At 46.8% G+C, this 26,047-nt stretch overlaps 1 protein-coding gene across 12 annotated transcripts in view; it reads left to right on the top strand.

Moving 5' to 3' along the window:
- ccdc73 (coiled-coil domain containing 73) overlaps positions 1 to 26,047 on the top strand; it is a 254,155-nt gene that overhangs the window by 217,992 nt on the left and 10,116 nt on the right. For 7 of the 12 annotated variants that reach the window (XM_070899541.1, XM_070899540.1, XM_070899536.1 and 4 more), the window contains 2 exons: positions 9,000 to 10,565; positions 14,155 to 14,288. In XM_070899541.1, the coding sequence (XP_070755642.1) occupies positions 9,000 to 10,565; positions 14,155 to 14,288 (1,700 nt within the window). Of the gene's footprint in view, positions 1 to 8,999; positions 10,566 to 14,154; positions 14,289 to 15,107; positions 15,400 to 23,119; positions 23,355 to 26,047 lie in introns of those variants that run through there. The other 5 variants (XR_011596609.1, XR_011596610.1, XM_070899539.1 and 2 more) reach the window with 5 other exon arrangements.

Genomic DNA, 26,047 nt, shown 5'->3' with positions numbered 1-26,047 from the left:
TTTTATTCTATGGGCTTCAATTTTGCTGGCAAGCCTATTATGTGGCACTCTATCGATCGCCTTTTGGAAATCCATGTACACGATGTCATCCGCATTACTCTCATCAACCCTCTCTATTACTTCATCAAAAAGCTTGATCAAGTTGGTTAAACACGATTTGCCTTTAACAAATCCATGCTGGCTTCCTTAATTAATCCATCCAAGTGACTGTTAATTTTGTTCCTATTTGCTGTTTCTAAAAGTTTCCCCGCTACCGACGTTAAACTGACTGGCCTACAGTTACTGAGTTTATCTTGACACTCTTTTTTGAACAATGGTGTAACATTTGCAATTCTCCAGTCCTTTGTCACCACCCCTGTATCTATGGAGGATTGGAATATTATGGCCAGAGGTGGAAAGAGGCGGTCTTAGTTATGGGGCGGATATGTATAGAATATGTATCTCCTTACAGACTGGTTACCCGTTGGCTCCAAAAGAACTGCAACATTCAATGAGTAACTTTAAAACAGTTACACAATTCCTTTAGCAACAGAGATATCTTCCCACAGTTCCCTCAACATCCTAGGATGCATCCCATCCGTTCCTGGTGATTTATCAAGTTTAAGTACAGCCAGCCTTTCTAATACCTCTATCAATTTTTATCCTATCAAGTGTCTCCACTACCTCCTCCTTCACTATGTCTATGGCAGCATCCTCTTTCTTGGTGAAGACAGATGCGAAGTACTGATTTAGCACCTCAGCCATGCCCTCTGTCTCCTAATTGGAAACATAGAAAATAGGTGCAGGAGTAGGCCATTCAGCCCTTCGAGCCTGCACCACCATTCAATAAGATCATGGCTGATCATTCCCCCTCAGTACCCCTTTCCTACTTTCTCTCCATACCCCTTGATCCCTTTAACCGTAACTCCCTCTTGAATATATCCAACGAACTGGCATCGACAACTCTGCGGTAGAGAATTCCACAGGTTAACAACTCTCTGAGTGAAGAAATTTCTCCTCATCTCGGTCCTAAATGGCTTACCCCTTATCCTTAGACTGTGTCACGTGGTTTTGGACTTCCCCAACATCGGGAACATTCTTCCTGCATCTAACCTGCCCAGTCCCGTCAGAATTTTATATGTTTCTATAGAGATGCCCTCTCATCCTTCTAAACTCTAGTGAATACAGGCCCAGTTGATCCAGTCTGTCCTCATATATCAGTCCTGCCATCCCAGGAATCAGTCTGGTGAACCTTCGCTGCACTCCCTCAATAGTAAGAACGTCCTTCCTCAGATTAGGAGACCAAAACTGAACACAATATTCCAGGTGAGGCCTCACCAAGGTCCTGTATAACTGCAGTAAGACCTCCCTGCTCCTATACTCAAATCCCCTAGCTATGAAGGCCAACATGCTATTTGCCTTCTTCACCGCCTGCTGTACCTGCATGCCAACTTTCAATGACTGATGCACCATGACACCCAGGTCTCGTTGCACTTCCCCTTTTCCTAATCTGCCGCCATTCAGATAATATTCTGCCTTCGTATTTTTGCCACTAAAGTGGCTAACCTCACATTTATCCACATTATACTGCATCTGCCATGCATTTGCCCACTCACCTAACCTGTCCAAGTCACCCTGCAGCCTCTTAGCATCCTCCTCACAGCTCACACCATCACCCAGCTTAGTGTCATCTGCAAACTTGGAGATATTACACTCAATTCCTTCATCTAAATCATTGATATATATTGTAAATAGCAGGGGTCCCAGCACTGAGCCCTGCGGCACCCCACTAGTCACTGCCTACCATTCTGAAAAGGATCCGTTTATCCCGACTCTCTGCTTCCTGTCTGGCAACCAATTCTCTATCCACGTCAATACATTACCCTCAATACCATGTGCTTTAATTTTCCACACCAATCTCTTGTATGGGACCTTGTCAAAAGCCTTTTGAAAGTCCAAATACACCACATCCACTGGTTCTCCCTTGTCCACTCTACTAGTTACATCCTCAAAAAATTCCAGAAGATTTGTCAAGCATGATTTCCCTTCATAAATCCATGCTGACTTGGACCGATCCTGTCACTGTTTTCCAAATGCGCTGCTATTTCAGCTTTAATAATTGATTCCAACATTTTCCCCACTACTGATGTTAGGCTAACGGTCTATAATTCCCCATTTTCTCTCTCCCTCCTTTCTTAAAAAGTGGTGTTACATTAGCTACCCTCCAGTCCATAGGGACTGATCCAGAGTCGATAGACTGCTGGAAAATGATCACCAATGCATCCACTATTTCTAGGGCCACTTCCTTAAGTACTCTGGGATGCAGACTATCGGGCCCTGGGAATTTATCGGCCTTCAATCCCATCAATTTCCCTAACACAATTTCCTGGCTAATAAGGATTTCCTTCAGTTCCTCCTTCTCACTAGACCCTCGGTCCCCTAGTATTTCCGGAAGGTTATTTGTGTCTTTGTTCAATTGGTCTGCCATTTCTTTGTTCACCATTATAAATTCACCTGATTCTGACTGCAAGGGGCCTACGTTTGTCTTCACTAATCTTTTTCTCTTCACATATCTATAGAAGCTTTTGCAGTCAGTTTTTATGTTCCCAGCAAGCTTCCTCTCATACTTTTATTTTCCCCCTGCTAATTAAACCCTTTGTCCTCCTCTGCTGAATTCTAAATTTCTCCCAGTCCTCAGGTTTGCTGCTTTTTCTGGCCAATTTATATGCCTCTTCCTTTGGATTTAACACTATCCTTAATTTTCCTTGTTAGCCACGGTTGAGCCACCTTCCCCGTTTTATTTTTACTCCAGACAGGGATGTACAATTTCTAAGATCATCCATGTGATCTTTAAATGTTTGCCATTGCCTATCCACCGTCAACCTATTAAGTATCATTCGCCAGTCTATTCTAGCCAATTCACATCTCATACCATCGGAGCTACCTTTCCTTAAGTTCAGGACCCTAGTCTCTGAATCAACTGTGTCACTCTCCGTCTTAATAAAGAATTCGACCATATTATGTTCACTCTTCCCCAAGGGGCCTCGCACAACAACATTGCTAATTAGTCCTTTCTCATTACACATCACCCAGTCTAGGATGGCCAGCCCTCTAGTTGGTTCCTTGACATATTGGTCTGGAAAACCATCCCTAATACACTCCAGGAAATCCTCCTCCACCGTATTGCTACCAGTTTGGTTAGCCCAATCTGTATGTAGATTAAAATCACCCATGATAACTGCTGTACCATTATTGCAGGCATCCCTAATTTCTTGTTTGATGCTGTCTCCAACCTCACTACTACTGTTTGGTGGCCTGTACACAACTCCTACTAGCGTTTTCTGCCCTTTGGTATTCCGCAGTTCTACCCATACAGATTCCTTATCATCCATGCTAATGTCCTTCCTTACTATTGCGTTAATTTCTTCTTTAACCAGCAACGCTACCCCACCTCCTTTTCCTTTCTGTCTATCCTTCCTGAATGTTGAATACCACTGGATGTTGAGTTCCCAGCCTTGGCCACCCTGGAGCCATGTCTTCGTAGTGCCAATTATGTCATATTCATTTTTAGCAGCCTGCGCAGTTAATTTGCCCAACTTATTGCGAGCAGCGGGAGTCCGGGGGAGGCCTATAAAAGGTCCAACATCGTCGAGGAGCGGCAGTCTGAGCAGCGGGAGTCCGGGGGAGGCCTATAAAAGGTCCAACATCGTCGAGGAGCGGCAGTCTGAGCAGCGGGAGTCCGGGGGAGGCCTATAAAAGGTCCAACGTCGTCGAGGAGCGGCAGTCTGAGCAGCGGGAGTCCGGGGGAGGCCTATAAAAGGTCCAACATCGTCGAGGAGCGGCAGTCTGAGCAGCGAGAGTCCGGGGGAGGGCTATAAAAGGTCCAACGTCGTTGAGGAGCGGCAGTCTGAGCAGCGAGAGTCCGGGGGAGGCCTATAAAAGGTCCAACATCGTCGAGGAGCGGCAGTCTGAGCAGCGAGAGTCCAGGGGAGGCCTATAAAAGGTCCAACATCGTCGAGGAGCGGCAGTCTGAGCAGCGGGAGTCTGGGGGAGGGCTATAAAAGGTCCAACGTCGTTGAGGAGCGGCAGTCTGAGCAGCGGGAGTCTGGGGGAGGGCTATAAAAGGTCCAACGTCATTGAGGAGCGGCAGTCTGAGCAGCGAGAGTCCGGGGGAGGCCTATAAAAGGTCCAACATCGTCGAGGAGAAGCAGTGAGTCATCGAGGAGCGGGAGTTCGGGGGAGGCCTATAAAAGGCGCAACATCATCGAGGGGGAGCAGTGAGTTGTCGAGGAGCTAGCTAGTGCAGCTGCAGCAGGGAGAGAAGGCAAAAAAGAAGTAAAAAGAAATCAACGGGTGACGTCACAGCCAAGGAGGTAAGTGATAGGCCTCCTTTTTGATCCCTAATTGGCCCTACCCCTCCTCTTACTACCCATTTAGTTGCCTATAGAAGACTTTTGGATTGCCTTTTATGTTGGCTGCCAGTCTATTCTCACACCCTCTCTTTGCCCCTCTTATTTTCTTTTTCATTTCTCCTCTGACTTTTCTATATATAGCCGGATTCTCAGATGTATTTGCAACCTGACATCTGTCATACGCGCTCTTTTTCTAGTTCATCATATTCTCTATCTGTTTCGTCATCCAGGGAGCTCTGGCTTTGGTTGCTCTACCTTTCTCCCCCTCATGGGACTGTAACTCGACTGTACCCAAACGATTTCCTCTTTAGTGCAGCCTATTGTTCCACTACAGTTTTGCCTGCCAATCTTTGATTCCAGTTTAACCGGGCCAGATCTGTTCTCATCCCACTGAAATTGGCCTTCCCTGAGTTGAACATTTTTCCTCCAGATTGCTCCTTGTCCTTTTCCATAGCTAATCTGAACCTTATGACACTATGATCACTGTTCCCTAAATGTTCCCCTACTGACACTTGCTCCACTTGACACACCTCATTCCCCAGAACCAGATCCAGCAATGCCTCCTTCCTCGTCGGGCTGGAAACATTCTGATCAAGAAAGTTCTCCTGAACACACTTCAGAAATTCTTCCCCTTCTATGCCCTTTACACTATTACAATCCCAGTATATTCGGATAGTTGAAGTCCCCCATTATCACTACTCTATAGTTCTTGCACCTCTCTGTAACTTCTCTGCAAATTTGCTCCTCCGTATTTTTCCCACTATTTGGTGGTCTATAGAATACACCAGTAGTGTAATGGCATCTCTATTATTTCTTAACTCTAGCCATATAAATTCTGTCCTTGATCCCTCCAGGATATCCTCCCTCTCCAGCATTGTAACATTCTCCTTAACCAATACTGCCACACCGCCTCCTATCTTTCCTTCCCTATCTTATAACCAGGAATATTTAATACCCAATCCTGCCCTTGGAGCCACATCATATTTCCATGTGTCTAATTGTTTCTGCAGCTCACTTACCTTGTTTACTACACTTTGTGTGATCATCTACATACACTGTAAACCCATCTGAGACCATCCTATATTCTCTCTTAGTTGAACCCCACCTAATATCTTACTATTTATTACTTTCATGCTCACTGCCTCTCTCAATCCCTTGAGCATTTTATTTCCCCTTTCTAATATTACATCCCGGTGCCCAGGCCTCTGCCAAATTAGTTTAAACCGTCCCAACGTCACTAGCAAACCTCCCCGCGAGGATATTGGTTCCGGCCTTGTTGAGGTGCAACCCGTCCGGCTTGTACAGGTCCCACCTCCCCCAGAGCCGATCCCAGTGCTCCAGGATTCTCAAGCCCTCCCTCCTGCACAATGTCTCCAGCCACGCATTCATCTGCTCAATCCTCCTATTTCTATATTCACTTGCGCGTGGCACCAGGAGTACTATCTTTGAGGTCCTGCTATTTAATCTCTTTCCTAACTCCCTAAAATCTGCCTGCAGGATCTCTTCCCTCTTTCTACTTATAGATGGGCGATATGAAGAGGTTATTGTTGTTGGGCTGCAGGAACGGGTTGGAGGAAACGTGTGTGTTAGTAGTTTTGGAAGAGTAGTTCTGGGATTGGGGGCAGGGGATCAAGGGGTGTGAGTGCTTTGAGGGGGAGGGTGCAATATCTGGTATAACTGGGTGGACATTGTGGACAGTATTAATGGTGTTTGGGCAAAGGTGTATCGGGATCTGGTAGGAGAGGGGTCCAGGTATGGCACAATTAGGAACAGTCCTTCGTGACATGGGATTTCTGGGTGTGGCAATAGTGGGAGACTGATCTTGAAATAAAGGAGCACTGGAGTAGCAGTGGTAGGATTTGGGAAAACTGTGGTGGGGTTGCTGGCTGTGGTACTACTGAGAGGAGAGTTGCTATGTGTGGGTGTACATGGGGGGGGGGGGGATTGTACGAGAGAGATTGCTGGGTGTGAGTACTGGGGTACTGCTGTGTGTGAGTACTGGGGGATTGCTGGGTGTGAGAGTACTGGGGGATTGCTGGGTGTGGGAGTACAGGGGGATTGCTGGGTGTGGGAGTACTGGGGGATTGCTGGGTGTGGGAGTACTGGGGGATTGCTGGGTGTGGGAGTACTGGGGGATTGCTGGGTGTGGGAGTACTGGGGTATTGCTGGGTGTGAGAGTACTGGGGGATTGCTGGGTGTGGGAGTACAGGGGGATTGCTGGGTGTGGGAGTACTGGGGGATTGCTGGGTGTGGGAGTACGGGGGGATTGCTGGGTGTGGGAGTACTGGGGTATTGCTGGGTGTGAGAGTACTGGGGTATTGCTGGGTGTGAGAGTACTGGGGGATTGCTGGGTGTGGGAGTACAGGAGGATTGCTGGGTGTGGGAGTACAGGGGGATTGCTGGGTGTGGGAGTACAGGGGGATTGCTGGGTGTGGGAGTACAGGGGGATTGCTGGGTGTGAGAGTACAGGCGGATTGCTGGGTGTGAGAGTACTAGGGCATTGCTGGGTGTGAGAGTACTGGGGCATTGCTGGGTGTGAGAGTACTGGGGTATTGCTGGGTGTGAGAGTACAGGGGGATTGCTGGGTGTGAGTACTGGGGTACTGCTGGGTGTGAGTACTGGGGGATTGCTGGGTGTGAGAGTACTGGGGGATTGCTGGGTGTGGGAGTACAGGGGGATTGCTGGGTGTGAGAGTACTGGGGGATTGCTGGGTGTGGGAGTGTAGGGGGATTGCTGGGTGTGAGAGTACTGTGGGATTACTGGGTGTGGGAGTACTGGGGGATTGCTGGGTGTGGGAGTACTGGGGGATTGCTGGGTGTGGGAGTACTGGGGGATTGCTGGGTGTGGGAGTACTGGGGGATTGCTGGGTGTGGGAGTACTGGGGTATTGCTGGGTGTGAGAGTACTGAGGTATTGCTGGGTGTGAGAGTACTGGGGGATTGCTGGGTGTGGGAGTACAGGGGGATTGCTGGGTGTGAGAGTACAGGGGGATTGCTGGGTGTGGGAGTACAGGGGGATTGCTGGGTGTGGGAGTACAGGGGGATTGCTGGGTGTGAGAGTACTAGGGCATTGCTGGGTGTGAGAGTACTAGGGCATTGCTGGGTGTGAGAGTACTGGGGGATTGCTGGGTGTGAGAGTACTGGGGGATTGCTGGGTGTGAGAGTACTGGGGGATTGCTGGGTGTGAGAGTACAGGGAGATTGCTGGGTGTGGGAGTACTGGGGGATTGCTGGGTGTGAGAGTACTGGGGGATTGCTGGGTGTGAGAGTACTGGGGGATTGCTGGGTGTGAGAGTACTGGGGGATTGCTGGGTGTGAGAGTACTGGGGGATTGCTGCGTGTGAGAGTACAGGGAGATTGCTGGGTGTGGGAGTACAGGGAGATTGCTGGGTGTGGGAGTACAGGGGGATTGCTGGGTGTGAGAGTACTGGGGGATTGCTGGGTGTGGGAGTACTGGGGCATTGCTGGGTGTGGGAGTACTGGGGGATTGCTGGGTGTGGGAGTACTGGGGCATTGCTGGGTGTGGGAGTACTGGGGGATTGCTGGGTGTGGGAGTACTGGGGGATTGCTGGGTGTGGGAGTATTGGGGGATTGCTGGGTGTGGGAGTACTGGGGGATTGCTGCAAGAAAATCTCACCTGCAAATACAGGCTTGTGTAATTGTCATTGTATCCCGTTGTAAGACGATGCATTCCCACATGTTGGTGGATGACGATGTCCCCTCAAACGTGTGAGTGACTCATCCATGGGATATATGCCAATCCGAGAGAATGGTGTATAGATTCCTGGAACTTGGGGAAATACCGGCAATTCTGTAAGCCTACATATATCCCAGGCACCCACCAGGCAGACCCACAGCCAGACCCATACCACCACCCCATAGAAAGTCAAAGTGAGGCCGCAAACTAATGCTCCACAAAAGACAGTCCCTGAATCCTAACTGCTCCATCAGCACATTTGTAAGAACAAATTAAATGCCATGGCCTTATGATGCTGATCCTCCAAAGATAGACCTCTAAGTACATTGTATACTACTGCAGTAATGTGTGACAAGCTACCCAGTGATTTTATTTTTTTAAGTTCTACATTTATATAAAAGATTTAATAGAAATTTGACTTTAAGAAAACCTATTCGGCAAAAAGGGAAATTGAGTAAATCAAGCAAAGGAACATTTTAGAGCAACACGCAGAGCTCGTGAGATGTATACAGAGGGAAGGAGGCTCATATAGAAAGTTTGAGAAAGAGTTGGAGGCAAAAAGAAGGAATGCGGATACCACAGTAGCCGTACAGAAAGAGGGAAAGAAACACATACAAGATTAGAGAGTGGGAAAGAAGCATAAACACAGTTAGTACAAGAGAGATTTTAAAAAATGTGTCTGTTGCATTGCTGCGGGACATCAATATGTAACAATATATTGTGTGTTACCTGATGTGGGTTGCACTTGTTATAAAACAATGTACTTGCTATCATGCCAGGAGCAAAGTCATAGGAGATCCATTGGTTTAAACATAATTTATTTAAACAAACCTGCATGGAATGAATGGAAGAACTGAAGAAATTAAAATGTGCAGATCTGCTTTCTAGGTTAATCTTGTCTTTTATCATCACAGTTAAAAACAGTAATGTATTGCCACCTGACACCTCTGAGCCAGCTGCAGAAGTGCCAGAGAAGGCACCTGATAACGGGGCTCTGTTTGTGAATGAAAGGCAGTATACCAGTGTAACAACGGGGAAAGTTGGTTCCGGAGAGCCTGAAGACATTCAGCAGAGCGAAACAGGAAACACTTGCTGTGAAGCAGAGTCTGCAAGTGCAGAACTCAATTTGCAGGGCAGTTCTGTCTGTTTGGCAGAAGTCCCAGTGGAAGGAGGAACGATGCTCTCAGACAGTGCTGATGCATTAGGTGTCTGCAGTGCAGATGTAGGTCAGCAGACAGACTCCATTGCACATAAATTCAATGGAGGCAAAAGCGAAGCGCTTTATGATACAAATGATAAGACTAAAACCACACAGTGTGACAAAGGTGTCTTTATAACTGAAGCCAGAGCAACTCCTGGCACCGATGGGATTCTAGCGAGGGAGGTCAGTGCAAATGAAGTACGAGGGGATACTAACCAAAGTGCTTCTGACCTTGCATCTCAACCAGTAATACATGAAATTAAAAATGAGCAGAAATCCACTTTCGAGCAGCAGCATGGACCCCACAGCCAAGCAGATATTTTGCTGGAAGAAAACGATGCCAACAGCGATACAGTTGAACTCTGTCAGTTGCATAATCCCTGCAGCAAATTAGATGTCAGTCCCACACAATTGGCCGCTGACCAGCGGAATCACTGCGTTCCGTCAATTGTAGCCAGTAAAATTGACGGTAGTGTTGATGCGGACAATAGACTCCAGTCAGACATTTCGGTTGAAAGCAGGGATCACGGGCCTACCGACCGTGAGCAAGATATCACCGAGGATATCAGTAGCAATGCACAAAGCAGTCTTGTTAATACTGATGTTCAGCAGAAAGGAACGAATACTCCGAAATCTGTCATTTCTGACAGCGCAGCAACTGACGATTTGCACGTAACTGTGCCTAATGCTGAAGCTTTGGGAATCCTAGAACATCCGCAAGGCAGCATGCCACAAAAGGATGACTGTATAAGTATGACCAGTAACCACTCACTAAACTTCACAACTCACGCCAACCATGATGTGCTTTTAGCCCCAACCTCCCAAAATACAAAGGAAGCTGATGACAGTGTAAATGGTTCTGCAGCTACAGTGGAAAGTCGGCAAGCAGTCATTAGTAAAATGGGTTTACATGCTGCAATAGGAGAGGCGAGAAGCGCTTCCGCCACAACAGCAGATGAATTTAAACCCATCTTTATAAGTACTTCATTTAATCCGGTTACAGCCATCGTTTTAGATCACAGGACGAACATATCAACTTCCGAGGCAAAGGCTGCAAACAGCAAAACCACGGCAAGTCAGAGTTGGTGGAAATTTCCTAGCCTGTCTTCGTTAGATTCTAGCAAAGGAGCAGATGTACTGAACAAAGCCACAGCATCATTCTCAATCTCATTACCGAAAGACAAATTGGAGGCTCCTGTCATAACCAGGAACGTCTCTTCAGCATTCACTTTTCCAAGCCAGATCCGTGAAATGAGTTTGAGAAGGCCATGTGCAGCAGGTAACGTCTCTTCTTCTTTTGACATAATCCTGTGGTAGCAAAGGGATGATGCGAGTGGATAGAATTTAAACTATTATATAAAATACCCTTGAAAGTTGAACCATTCAATTGTAATGTAACTGGAAGTAGTGAGGTCCACGTAATATATGGCAAGACTTAATTTTCTCAATTACTGAGACACCAAATATATGTTATTTTGCTAATGTGTTATTTTCTGGTAATGAACTACAGATCATCACTGTATCTATAAGAAAGAAAGACTTGGATTTCTATAGCGCCTTTCATGACCACCGGACGTCTGAAAGCACTTTACAACCAATGAAGTACTTTTGGAGTGTAGTCACTGTTGTAATGTGGGAAACGGGGCAGCCAAATTTGCGCATAGTAAGATCCCACAAACGGCAATGTGATAATGATCAGATAATAGGCCGAAAATTGCGGTCGGAGGCTTCCTTCGTACAAGCGTCTCTGTCCCGAAAAAAATCTATGAAAATACCTATTGATCCCGGAGGAACGTAGGATTCCGGTCTGAGGCCTTCATTCGCTGTGCAGCGTACAGGAATCTGTCTTCCATGTATGGACGCATCTGCTGGCATCACGTGGGCCTGAACCACCAATCAAGTATTCTCATTGATAATAATGGGAACTCTGTATGAGCTCCCATTACTATCAATGAGAATAACTCCCAGAACAAGAAACACAGCACAATAAATTTAAAAAAAGACTCACATATTTAAAATTAATTGAATTTAATGTAATTAAATATTTTTGAAAAAAAAATAGTCCAATCTCTGTTCCGCGGATGTCCTTCTCACAGGGATGCGTAGAATCTGACTGAAGAAATTTTGACAGATCAGAAAAACCGGTTCTCGGCACATGTGCATCGCACATGGAGATCTGGCTTTTGCGAGGCCTTGCTGGGCGCGTGCACACTTCGTACGCACCTGGCGAGGCTGCAATTTTCGGCTCAATCTGTTTTTTTGTTCTGTTGATTGAGGGATAGATATTGGCCAGGACACCGTGGATAACATCCCTGCTCTTCAAAATAGTATCATAGGATCTTTTACGTTCACCTGAGAGAACAGATGGGGCCTCAGTTTAACGTCTCATCTGAAAGACAGCACCTCCGACAATGTTGCACTCTCTCAGCAGTGCACTGAAGTGTCAGTCCAGATTTTAGCACTCAAGTCCCTGGAGCTACCCACTGAGCCACAGCTGACACTATGATTAGTCAGTGCAAGTTACGCAAAGATTAGTCACAGTGGGGATATCATTAAGCCAGCTGCATTGAGGGTCCTGACTGTTGTTATCTGCCATGACACCAAGAAAAAGGATGTGATGATAAAATAAAACTGCTTATACCGTACCCAATATATGTTTGATACGTGGAAGTGACTTCCAGGTAGTAATCTCACCCAGAGACAATGACACTTAAGTACCGTTCGAGATTTACTTTTTGACTGATGAGATCATCTAAATCTATTACTGCTTGGTAATGGGTCCTGATATCTTGTATATTCCTTATATAATTTATAGTTTATTTATAGAAACTCATTGCTCAAACGTCTCAATACTATACAGTAGCTACACAATGCTATATATCATCATGCCCAATATCATCATCATTATTGAACTGAATTTAAAAATCTGACAATTTATGGGCTTCTCCATTAAGGAAATTACTGCCATCTCTACCTGCTCTGGCCTACACGTGACTCCAGTCCAACATTATACATTTGACTAGGGATGAACATTAAAATGCTACCTTGCTGGTGTTGCCCACACACTGGAAGAAATAATAACAAAAAAGGATCGACTTTAATCTGTATCATATATGAGCTGTGGCTCAGTGGCTAGCACCTTTGACTCTGAGTCAGAAGTTTGAAGGTTCAAGTCCCACTCCAGGGATTGGAGCACAAAAATCAAGGTTGACAATCCCAGTGCAGTGCTGAGGGAGCGCTGCATTGTTGGAGGTGCCGTCTTTCGGATGAGACGTTAAACCGAGGCCCCATCTGCTCCCTCAGGTGGACATAAAAGATCCCATGCACTATTTTGAAGCAGAGCAGGGGAGATATCCGCAATGTCCTGGCAAATATTTAGCCCTCACCAGCATCACTGAAACAAATTATCTGGTCGTTTATCTCATTGCTGTTTGTGGGAGCTTGCTGTGCACCAATTGGTTGCTGCCTTTCCTACATTACAACAGTGACTGCACTTCAAAAAAAAAGTGCTTAATTGGCTGTAAAGCACTTTGAGACGTCTGGTGGCCATGAAAGGCACTAAATTAATGCAAATCTTTCTTTATCCTTTCTGTGTAAAGGCGTTTTTCTTAACCTTCCCTTCAATACTTTGAGAGTTGTCAATCAATTTCCTCCCTCTGCTTCCCATTGTTAGACCTATTTACCCTACAGGGAGCAAATGAGCAATAGATAGAGCCAATTAGCAGCCATTACAGCCATGCTGCTGAACACAGACTACCCATGAGCAAAGAGAGTGTTTCCATTTGTGGGGAAGAGCAAAACTAGAGGCCATCAATATAAGATAGTCACCAAGAAATCAAATAGGAAATTCAGAAGAACCTTCGTTACTCAGACAGTGATGGGAATGTGGAACTTGCTACCACAGGGAGTAGTTGAAGCGATGCCTTTAAGGGTTTTCTAGATAAGCACATGAGGGAAAAGGGAATAGAGGGTTATGCTGATAGAGTTAGATGAGGAAAGACGGGAGGAGGCTCGAGTGGAGTTTGAACAGCGGCATGGACTAGTTGGGCTGGATGGCCTGTTACTGTGCTATATATTCTTTGTAACCCTATGTAAATCGGGCTAGTGTGTGTGCATGTGTGTATGCTCAGGTGCCTGTCTCGGTGAAAATAAATTACAAAAATGTTGCATTTCACTCCTGTAGTTTATGATGTTGTCTGAATCCTTTGAATAGATTACTGCCTTGTAATCCACCCCCATCTATGTAACTTTGAAGGCAGCAACTAGTTCACGGTACACATGTCTATCTCCCACCCCAGCTTCCTCCCAGAGGCCCGAAATGTATTGGTCACATGGGGTTTGCCATCACTAAACCAATCAAAAGTGATTTACAGTCTCATATGATCAATTTACCAGACCCGATATGACTAAGTCCAGACACAGACATGAACTCTGAGTGTATTTCTCTTTACTTCTGACAGGAAACCTAGTCCCCAGTAGAAATAATAGAAATTGCACATCGGAGACCTAATAAGTTGAAATTCAGGCAATTGAGCTGTACAAATTAATATTCGTTTTTCCCTAGTAATTACCACTAGTTAAGTATACTAAAATGTTATTGTATTTGTCAAGGAAAGATAGATTTTGAAAAAATATTTCAAACAATTTTTTGAGTACTCTGGCAGTGTAAGATCAAAACGTACATTAGAATAGGAAATTGTCTAGTGAATGGATGAACAGCGGAGCGTCTCTCTGATTAAACTCGAATAGCCATAAGTCTCAAGGTCAGATACAAACTAGCAGTTCAATGACTTCAAAATTAGCATCTGGGGAATTTCAAAGTTTAGCGCATTGAGTGTAGTTGTAACCATTTCCTCTCTGTCACTCAGATTCTCCCAGCCCTAAAAGGGTGAATGACACTTTTAATACCTCCAGTGTTCCTCTTTACCCCAAGAGAAATTCCAGTGAGGAGTGGAATGCAATAGCACAGACGTTTTATGATTTTTCACGGACTCCAGTACAGGTAAGTGGATTTTAGCATCATTCTAAACTTTCACTGAGCTAATTTGAGAGGAATATGCAATTTTATATACAGACAGACAATTTATGACACAGATGGGGTTCAAAAATATAGGGAAGGGCATTGCCACCATTTTGTTTTATAATTAAAGCTGATATAGAGAGAAATAGGCATATTGTACACATCAACAAGATCAGTTTTCCCCAATGCCGTTTTTTGGCGTATTGCCAGCATTATGCCCTTTTTTTGGCCCCAAACCACTCCAAAAAAAATAACTAGCAAGTTTCCCCATTCTATTTTTTGAAATTGGCACCACGCAGCCTGTCCTTTAGCTTTGGGGAGTGGAGCCTAATGTCTGCGCCGAAAAAATGATGCCCCTTCCCCTTCTGCGCATGCGCGAAAAAAAGGATGTTTTTGATGTGATTGCTATTAGCTCACATGCCCAGTACAGCTCCTGGTCTGCATTCGGCCATTTTTAAAGAGCCAGTTGTGTGTGAGAACTTTAATTCTCATTGGAAAAGTCAGAGCTGCAATACAAGGTGCAACGTGACTCAAGGACCAAGAATTTCTTAGTTATAATTGAGGCCTGATGGCACGAGCTGGACACCAGCAAAGGCCACATAAAAGTTTCAGCAAAAGAAATGATGAAACGCTGGAACCAACTTGCAGAAGATTACTGTGAAATGGTGACCACCCCGAGTATGGAGGCTAGTGCAAAAAGAAGTGGCAGGACTTTGGTCAAGCAGTTAGTATAAGTAATATTTTCATTTATTCAATGGAATTGCAACTGTAAATGTGACCAGCTGTATATGTCCCACCCAGTAGAAAGACACCCTCCCTAAAAAGTTGTGGGGCCGAACATGGTGGACTTTCCGCCTGCTGCCGCCGAGTTTTCTGGGCGATCTCCCCTCCGAGCAAGTTTGGTGGAGGCCACCCGCGGCGGGGAGGGAAGACTGTTGGGGACTGTCCACTGGCGTGCAATGCGCGTAAGTGTCCTCCCGCCTGCCCAGCTGCCAGTTTGGTCCATGCGGGAGTCCGGTGCAGCATGGGAAAGGATCGCCGCATGGAGGCAGATCTAACCTCAACGGTAATTATGAAGATCTGCAAAAAAAGGTTAGTGAACTTTTCTTTATTTTTTTTCCCAGCGATTCAGGTGGATGGGGTCCCCTGAAGGTTTTCCAATTTTTTGAAAATTTTTAATTTTATCTGTTTCCCCCCCTCCCTGGGCCCAGTACATTGCCGAGGATTGCATTTGCCGTGGAGATTGAGAACTCTTGCCTGCTGCCGCCCAGATTCAGGGCTATGTCGCTTTTTTGCCGCCGGGCGGTCTTTCCAGGACATTTTCATCAAACTTCCGCCCAAAGTACCGTCAGGATCTCAACAGTCCTTTGGGTGGAACTTAGCTTCCACCAAGTTCGGGGCCTGTGTTTCATCTTTGCAGAGGAAGGTGGCACACAACAAAAGGAAAAGAACTCAAACAGGAGGAGGCCCGGCAAATCGGCACACACTGACACCCTTAGAAGACAGGGTCGCTGCTTTTATGGGTCCTGCCTGGAGAAAAGCTGGGCCCACATTCGAGGGAGAGGGTAAGTCCTGCAAATTGCACAGTCTGGCTTTGCTAAATGTTAAGTACTGCGTGGGCTAGCCATGCTTCGGTTCATGGGGATGTCTCCGTCAGCTACGCTTCGGTTGATGCAATGTGCTATCATTCATCATGGTCCTTCAAATGAGCCTGCTGCCTGCGCTGTGTGTGCCTACTCATGCCACCCTGCCCCTTCCCCTGCTGCTAACCATTTGTTCTGTTATATTTTGCAGAACTTGAGGCCAACCCTGACGATGCAGAAGATGATTCCGACGCGGACGAGCCTGAAGAGGAGAACATCTTCCAATCCCATCTTCCAGACCAAGAGCATGGGAGGGGGGGCGGTAGGTGATGGAGATGGATGAAGCCCCCACTGTTATACTCACTTTGGAGGAGGTGCAGATGCCGTCCATTGAGGTGACAGCCCCTTTCCTGAGTGTACGAGTGTTGTTGGGACATTCCATGATTTCCCACAGTCCGAGGCTGCGGGTCCCAGTGGGGTGCAGCAATGCACACCCAGGGCCCCACCATCTGAGGCTGCGGGTCCCAGTGGATGCACTGAGCCACATCCAGGGTGAGGAGGCTCAACAGCGCTCTCCTGCGGTGCAGGATCTATCAGATGTGGTTCAGATGATGACAATGAGTGCGGAGAGCATTGAACTTACATGATCACTCTTGGACACCATCAGTGGGGCTGGTGATGAGGTATTGGGACTGTCAGGAGAAGTAACAACACTCTCACGAGAAATGGGAACACTGTCCGGGAACATGAGGGAGGGAATGTCTCTGGCAGTAGATACAATGTCGGTACACATGAGGGAGGGAATGCCGCAGGTAGTTGACACACTGTTGGTGAACATGAGAGATGGAATGTTGCTGGTAGTTGACACATTGTCAGGACACATGAGGGAGGGAATGTCGGAGTTGGCCGCTGCAATAAGGGAACATGCCCAGACCTTGTGCCCATTGGCAGATTCAACTGCCACTCCCACTCCAATCCCCATGCTAGCCTCTGAAGATGCCCACGCCCGGCCTTCTATATTACTACTTGCCTACCCCCATCAAGAAGTGCGCATTACCTGAGATGTTCGAAAGAATAAGCTCGGTACCAACCCGAGAAATGCTGCGTCACCGCCTGCGGGCAGGGGTGGAGTCAACAAGACCAAGCGCAGAGGGCGGTCTTAGAATAAGGTGGCGGAGAGATGGGTGAAGTCCTCCTGACACTTCTAGGTTGCAGGTCTGCTTTTACGAACTCACAGATCTCGGTTACAACTTCTTTGCGGAAACGCAGCCTTCTGACATAGTCTGCAGCATTCGGGTGCAGATATGAATGCCTGTCTCGATATACCCGATGTGGGTAAGGTCTCCTGCCCATCATCCTACGTGATCTGAGGTTCCTCATGCGAAGACGTTGAATCAATTGTCTCCTCCGCAGCACCATCATACAGAAGGCTTGCACAAGGTATGGCATTGTCAGTATTGCCCCCATGATTAAATTGTACCTTTGCAAGAAGCTCAAAACGGCAGGAAATACAAGCTTCTTTGTTGTCTCTCTCCCCAAGGTCGACACCCTAGTATAGACCATACCATGCGCAATAGGCTTGCTTAGATCGGGAAACACCCCCCCACCCCCGGGCTTCATTTGATGCATAGTCCCCGGCACCCCGGGCTTCATTTAATGCAGAGTGGCATAGTGTAAGGGTTATCATCCCTTCAGTTTGCTTTCCACCCACCTCCCTGGGCTTCATTTAATGCTGCATGCTGTATAGTGTAAGGCTTCTCATGTCTTCAGTTCGGCTTCTATCCCCCGAACCCCCCTGGGCTTCTTTTCAAGCCGAGCCTCTGTGTCCGGGCAAGGGACCGATTCTGCCAGTCGACGCTCCGACCCTCAAGCCAGGTTTGGAGACGTTCGGTGGTGGCATGGCACTTAAAAAAAAATCCAAACTTAAAGAATTGCATGAAACTTCTGCATTTTCAGTTGGATAAATTTAAGCTTGATGATGCATATTTATATGTTCTTGACTCCCTCCAATACTTCGCCTAAAAACAAAGGTGTATTTCTGCGCCGATTTTTTGATGTGCGCTGTTTTTTCTTAAGTGCCCAGAAGGTTTTTTGAGAGTGGTCACATACGCCGTCCTAGGAGAAATGAAAATTGGCCAAACTTGCATAAATGTGAAAAACTGGCGCAGACATCAAGTTAAGCCCTCTATGACGCAAAAAAACTTTCAAAATCGTAACTAACTGAGTTATGCTGGCGCACAATCTTTGGGGAAACTTGGATTTTTTAATTTAAGCCAAAAAAATGGCGCAAATCACTGGGGAAAATTGAGCCCTATATCTGGTTCTTTCACAAGGCTGGGGGAAAGGTGGTGTGGAGTATATCCTGAATAATGCATGAATTGTCAAGAGAAAGTATAATTTCCCAGTCTATACCTGTCAAAGTGGCATGACAGGGGAGCATCGTTTGGAATATACCTGAATAAATAATTGGCAATTAGGATATTTTATAATCAATAAAAGTCTTGCGGGATGTATTCATCCACCACATTTCAAAATGTCAAACATATGTTAATAAAAAAATGGTTCTTATTTCCAGTTGGTTTTTCAAACCTGGCAACTGGGGACTTACAGCTGTGGCTCAGTTGGAGCTCTCTCACTTCCGAGTCAGAAGGTTGTGGGTTCAAGTCCCACTCCAGGGACTTGAGCACATAAATCTAGGCTGATACTTCAGTGCAGTGCTGAGAGAGTGCTGCATTGTCGGAGGTGCCATTTTCTACCCTACGTAAACTAGAAATGATCGAAAACTCGGCTGCTCGTGTCCTAACTCGCACCAAGTCCCGCATACCCATCAACCCTGTGCTCGCTGACCTACATTGGCTCCCGGTCCAGCAACGCCTCAATTTTAAAATTCTCATTGACGTTTCCAAATCCCTCCATGGCCTCGCTCCTACCTATCTCTGTAATCTCCTCCAGCCCCACAACCCCCCGAGATGTCTGCACTCCTCTAATTCTGCTCTCTTGCGCATCCCTGATTATAATCGCTCAACTATTGGTGGCCCTGCCTTCAGCTATCGAGACCTAAGCTCTGGAATTCCCTACCTAAAGCTCTGCGCCTCTCTATCTCCTTCAAAGCGCTCCTTAAAACCTACCTCTTTGACCAAGCTTTTGGGCACCTGCCCAAATTTCTCCTTATGCGGCTCAGTGTAAAATTTTTTAAATTTCATAATACTCCTGTGGAAGCGCCTTGGGATGTTTCATTACGTTAAAGGTGCTATATAAATACAAATTGTTGTTATATTGCAACAATGGCCGCATTTCAAAAGTATTTCATTGGCTATGAAGTATTTTGGGACGTCCTGAGATGTTATATAAATTCTTTCTTTTATTATCGAAATGGTAAAAGACTTTCTGGCTTTCAATTTGATCTTGAAGTGAATGATAAAAAGGATTAGTAGAATGCTTTCAGATTCAGAATAAGGAATTCACCACCTTTGAGTGGAGATTTGAGATGCCAACCTATTTTTCTGTATGGACAGCCACAATGGGCATGATTTTGTTTTGAGGATATTAACAGCTGTCAACCAGCATTCTACGGTTTTGGGGATGACCCAAGATGGCATTGTAAGTGAAATAGGTATCAGCAGAGCTGGAGGAATTGTTATTGAGGTACAGGTGGAGTCGAGCACATTGAATTATGTATACTGGGAAGTTTGAAGTCAGTAGGGTGAAGGTGGACATGACTCTATGGATGACACTCTCTTGAGAGAGGAAACTGTCATAAGCATTGAAGTGACTTGAAGTCCATCAATGTTGGAGAAGTCAGGAGGTCGCACTTTGATTAATAAATGTCAAAAAAACTGCAACGCTCTGTGTCCCCTCTCAGAGAGACAAGTTGTAGACATGTTCCCTTGTATTGAATCTATAAATGACCCACGATGTATTATCATCAGTAGAGCCAACGTAAGTAAGGGACCTGGTTTCAAAAATGTAATTCTTTAACATAGTAATGTAACTGGTTCCTTTCACATTATATCAAAACATTCAATGCAGGGGACAGTATTTGCTTTGTAAGATTAAAATGAAGTCTGAAGGATTTAACGTTATGTTTCAGTTTTCGGTTTGCACATTGAATCATGCCAGCTTCCATGTAAGTATATTGGTCTTTTAATTTTTGATTACTTTCTCTCTGCACTTTCCTCGTTGCATTGCAATCCCTGCGTGCACAACACACACGCCACACATACACACACGCCACACACACACATGCGCCCCACACGCCACACACACGCCACACACACACGCCACACACACACACCACATGCCACACACACACGCCACGCGCGCACACACCACACACACACACAGACACACACGGCACACATACACCCTCCAGACCATTTTGTGCCCATTAATTCAGGAAATCAATTTGATTTAGTTTTGCTGGTTTGGTCGCAGTACCATTTTGAGAGCTGAACAGTTTGAGAGATTAGTCTGCAATTTATTTTTAAATTCATTCTTGATTTGTGGGCATCGCTGTCAAGGCCAGCATTTATTGCCCATCCCTAATTGCCCCTTGAGAAGTTGGTGGTAAGCCTCCTTTTTGAACCGCTGCAGTCCCGTGTGGTGAAGGTGCTCCCAGTGTTGTTGGGAGTTCCAGGATTTTAACCCAGCGATAATAAAGGAACGGTCGATATATTTCTAAGTCAAGATGGTGTGTGACTTGGAGGGGAATTTGGAGGTGATGGTGTTCCCATGCGGCTGCTGCCCTTGTCCTTCTAGGCGGTAGAGGTTGCGGGTTTGGGAGGTGCAGTAAAAGAATTTCAAATCTGGCTGGTATTATTATAATTAACATGTAGAATCTAGAAGAACTTAAAAATGGAGGACATCCCAATAGAGCATGACCAGATTAAATAACATTGGAGGCAGCTTTTATCCTGTCTGATCAAAAACACAAAACTATTCTAAATATAACCCAAACTACTGCAGATTATTGTCCTTCCTTAGATGCTACACTGGCAGTATTGAAGCAACTATGTTGATTCTTTGAATAACTAATGAGCTGCCATTCCTCCTTGCTTTAAAATATTTATTTTTAACCTATCAGATAGAGAGTGGCACACTCTATTGGCTTCTAAATTCAATATATACCTAACTATCAATGTTCCTGCTAAGCTGCGTGGCCACGGGCTTTTTAATGTAAATAACTGCGCATGCATGAAAAATTGAATTGGCCATGCAGCCAGTTAAAGGGGCCGCGCATCAAAAGAAATTCCAGGGAGCATTGCTAACTATGGTACAGGTGCAACGTCGAGAATCCGGAATCCTTGCGGCCAAGGCCGTTCCGGATTCCGGCCTTTTCCGGACTTTCGATCGTCTTTCTGACGTCACGTATCCAGAAAAACCCGAGCCCAGGTTTGGGTATTTCTGGATTTCGGAACGTTAGAAAGTAGGGGGTTCCCCCCTCCGAGGAGCAGTTCGGGCCGGCCAACCCCGTCGCGGAGGAAGTGTTTGGGCAGGGCCGGTGAGGAGGCCCCGAGGTAAGGGCAGCAGCGGCAGCGAGGCGAGTGGTGGTGAGGTAAGGGCAGCGGTGGTGGGCGAGGCGAGCGGCGTAGAGGCGAGGCCCGAGGTCAACCAACGGCGGGGCCCCGAGGTCGGCAGGTCCGGATTCCGGAACATTTTACGGATTGCGGACAACCCTGCCACCGATCGGTTCAGAACTCCGGATTTTCGACGCTGCACCTGTTACATGAATTCCCTCCCCCCACCCCCATTGTATCCTTTCTGTTTTTAGTGTGGGTTTGTCTCCCGTTTTTCCTTATAATGAAATTTAAATCCAGCCATAGGTAGAGTTTTACAGTTAGCCTTTAGTATTGCATGTCTTTTGGGATGTCTGTCGTGAATTTTTCTATTCACTATGGTCTGCATTATCCGTGTTTATTTATTCCCATTATCATCAGAGAGTTCTTATTATTTCCTTTTAAATCTGTATTGGCCACTTTACCTCTCTATGGAAGTGCCTCCCCCACTTTCATAAAAATTCTGAATGTTTTACTGTCTGTTTATAACTCAGGCCTTAGGAGAGTGCATGCTTTATTAATTCACTTCCGCTGTAATTCTATATCACCCTCACCTAGGTTAAAATAATAAAATCAGCTCTTCTTACAAAACCTGTTGTGAGAATGTGGCTCTAATCTCAACTTGAGTGTTAACACCCTTAGAATCACAGAATCGTACAGCACAGAAGGAGGCCCTTCGGCCCATTGTGTCTGTGCCTGCTCTCTGAAAGAGCTGTCCAATTAGTCCCACTACCCTGCTCTTTCCCCACAGCCCTGCAAATCTTTCCTTTTTAAGTAAAGATCCAATTCGCTTTTGAAAGTTGCAGGCAGCGCATTCCAGATCACAACTTGCCCCCTCAATTATTTTAAATGTGTTTTCTGGTTATCAACCCTCCGGCCCGTGGAACAGTTTCTCCCTTGAATCCATACTTTCCTTCCCATCTCTCTCATATTAATCAATTGCTTTCCCACCAGATTCTTAACAGAAATGTAACAATTTTTTTGCCTCGACATCTTTGCCCTGGGTCTAATTTACTCAGAACTTCTAAATTATTCTTCTCAAGCTGAGTGAGTGGGCTCACCATTGGCCCTGCTTCCTTTACTTTAAGAGCGGATCTTGTACTGTGAACAGAGTTCTTTCACAACATGGGACCTGTAAGCGGGGAATACATTATCCTATTTTATAAATGAATTCTCGAGATGTGGGTGTCCACATCCTGAATGTGGTGGTGAGCTGCCTTCTTGAACCACTGCAGTCTGTGTAGTGAAGGGTCCCACAGTGCTGTTAGGGAAAGAGTTCCAGGATTTTGACCCAGTGACGAAGGAACGGCGATATTTCCAAGTCAGGATGGTGTGTGACTTGGAGGGAAACCTGGAGGTGGTGGTGTTCCCATGTGCCTGCTGCCCTTGTCTTTCTCGGTGATGGAGGTCACGGGTATGGGACTTGCTGCAGTGCATCCTATAAATATTACACACTGCAGCCATGGTCTACCTGTGGTGGATGGGCTTCATTCACCTATTCCTACTGAGTTAAGCATGGTGAACATCCATACTGTAATGTATAAGCCTCAGCCTACAATCTGTAACCTCATGGCCCAGCATATAAGAACATAAGAAATAGACCGCTCATTGCTTGGCACTTGTGTGACACGACTGTTACTTGCCACTTATCAGCCTATGCCTGAATGTCGTCCAGGTTATTAATGCATCCAGGCATGGACATCTTCATTATCTGAGGAGTTGCGAATGGCACTGAACACTGTGCAGCAGTCATCAGCGAACATCCCCACTTCTGACTTTATGATGGGAGGGAAGGTCATTGATGAAGCAATGCAGATGGTTGGGCCTAGGACACTGCCCTGAGGAACTCCTGCAGTGATGTCCTGGGGCTGCGACGATTGACCTCCAACAACCACTTACTCTTGTGCTAGGTATGACTCCAACCAGTGGAGAGTTTCTCCTGATTCCATGACTTTAGTTTTACTAGGGCTCCTTGATGCCACACTTTGTCAAATGCTACCTACAGTCACTCTCACTGTACCTCTGAAATTCAGCTCTTTTCTCCATGTTTGGACCAAGATCGTAATGAGGTCTGGAACTGAGTGATGCTGGCAGAACCTAAACTGAGCATTGGTGAGCAAGTGCCGCTTGATAACACTGTCCACAACACCTTCTATCACTTTGCTGATGATTGAGAGTAGACTGATGGGGCAGTAATTGGCTAGGTTGGATTTGTCCTTTTTGTGGTCAGGACATAGCTGGGCCGTTTTCCACATTGTTGAATAGATGCTAGCGCTGTAGCTGTACTGGAACAGCTTGGCTAGCGGTGCGGCTAGTTCTGGAACAGAAGTCTTTAGCACGACAGCCGGGATGTTGACAGTATCTGACAATTGTTGCTTTCTACCGTCTATTTTAAAGAGTCCCTTGGATAATGTCCCTATAACTTCAGATTCAAGAATGCATGCAAAATTAATGCAGTCATCAAACTCATTCTGTCGATGTGGAATGCAAACCTTGATTTGGATACTTACACACCCACCATTTGAATTACACATCTGCACACTAAAGCTCACTTAGGAAAACATGTTAGTACATTCCAGAACTGTTGTAGAGGAGCAATCCAAACCAAGGCAACAGGTGGATAGTGCAGTGTTCAAGCCCCAACCTTAATTTCACCATGAAAGTTGTGCAGGTCCGTCCCACCTATTCTTAAGACAGTTATTCTGTCCTTTGCTCCACGCTTGAGAGACTGAGCCCAAGAATGAATTGTTGCTATTGTACTCTTACAGGGACTTCCATGAAACAATGATTTTACCAGTATAAATAGAGGCTTGCCCAATGACTGTGTATAATCGTATACCACCTGGCAGGAAAAAATCTTGGTGGAATTGATGTTCGTTTGTTGAGTTAATGTAAAAAAAAAAATTAGTGTGCAAAATGGGAGATTGCTATTTTGAACAATTATCCTACACTTACTATGGTGGCCTGCTAGTGGCAAATCTGTTTGTATTGTAAGAAAGGCCCATCTTTTCCATTGCTGATTAAAAGATGGAAATATTTCTTAACCAAAGCAACAGCCAAGGTTTCATGGGCATGTTAACATAATACTGTGGCCATTTCTAGTTAATGCCAGTAAATATATTTCTGCATAAATAAACTCTGCCCAATTTAAGGATACGGCTATTTGTACTAAATGAAATGCAGCCATTTCGCTGATTGGTCCCCTTGGAGGATAAGCCACACTCTGAAGTTCCTCTGGAATGTTTAACTTGAACTGCACTGCCCAAGTTCTGAGTGAATTTCCAATTTGTAATTCGATCATTTTGACTTCAAACCACAGATGATCTCCCAAAAAGCCAGCAAATTTCAGCTGAAGTCTCTTAGACCCCAGTGCAAGTGCACCCCTCTGCCAGCTGCAGATCCTTATCCCAGCAATCCCTCCACCAGCTGAAGCCCCTTACCCAAGCGCAAAACCTTATATGCCCCCCGATAGATGGGACATTGTGTGCAGATTGTTAACATGTTTATCGGTTATGAAGTGAATAGTGAGTGTCGTGACTTCTGGATTTCATCCATCCCAATGATATCCCCTGTAATACACGCAACGAGCTTCCAGGCATGAGGGAGGAGGAAGAACGCGATCAGGCTTCAGAGTTCCCTCCGAACGACCCCCCCCCCCCCCCCGCAAGCTCGCTCTTTCTTCCTGCGTTCATCCCCCCCCCAGCTCTCTCCCTCTTCCGTCGCCCTCCCCCCAGCTCTTTTTCTTCCCGCGCTCCCCCAAGCTCTTCTCTCTCCCCTCACCCCACCCACCCAAGCTCTTCTCTCTTCCCCCCCCCTCCCCCACGCTCGCTCTCCTCCCCCTCCCCCCCCAGCTCGCTCTCCCCCCCCCTCCTCCCCCCACGCTCGCTCTCCTCCCCCCCCAAGCTCGCTCTCCTCCCCCTCTTCCCCCCCCCCAAGCTCGCTCTCCTCCCCCTCTCCCCCCCCCCAAGCTCGCTCTCCTCCCCCTCTCCCCCCCCCCCAGCTCGCTCTCCTCCCCCTCTCCCCCCCCCCCCAGCTCGCTCTCCTCCCCCTCCCCCCCCCAAGCTCACTCGCTCTCCTCCCCCTCCCCTCCCCCCCCCCCCCAAGCTCGCTCGCTCTCCTCCCCCTCCCCTCCCCCCCCCCCAAGCTCGCTCGCCTCCCCCTCCCCCCCCCCCAAGCTCGCTCGCCTCCCCCTCCCCCCCCCCCCCAGCTCGCTCTCCTCCCCCTCCCCCCCCCCAAGCTCACTCGCTCTCCTCTCCTCCCCCTCCCCCCCCCCAAGCTCACTCGCTCTCCTCCCCCTCCCCTCCCTCCCCCCAAGCTCGCTCGCCTCCCCCTCCCCCCCCCAAGCTCGCTCGCTCTCTCTCCTCCCCCCAAGCTCGCTCGCTCTCTCTCCTCCCCCCAAGCTCGCTCGCTCTCTCTCCTCCCCCCAAGCTCGCTCGCTCTCTCTCCCTCCCCCCCCCAAGCTCGCTCGCTCTCTCTCCTCCCCCCCCCAAGCTCGCTCGCTCTCTCTCCTCCCCCCCCCAAGCTCGCTCGCTCTCTCTCCTCCCCCCCCAAGCTCGCTCGCTCTCTCTCCTCCCCCCCCAAGGTCGCTCGCTCTCTCTCCTCC

The sequence above is a fragment of the Pristiophorus japonicus genome, chromosome 14 (genome assembly GCF_044704955.1).
Source record: "Pristiophorus japonicus isolate sPriJap1 chromosome 14, sPriJap1.hap1, whole genome shotgun sequence".
Taxonomy (NCBI): domain Eukaryota; kingdom Metazoa; phylum Chordata; class Chondrichthyes; family Pristiophoridae; genus Pristiophorus; species Pristiophorus japonicus.
This window is presented reverse-complemented; position numbering and strand designations above follow the sequence as displayed.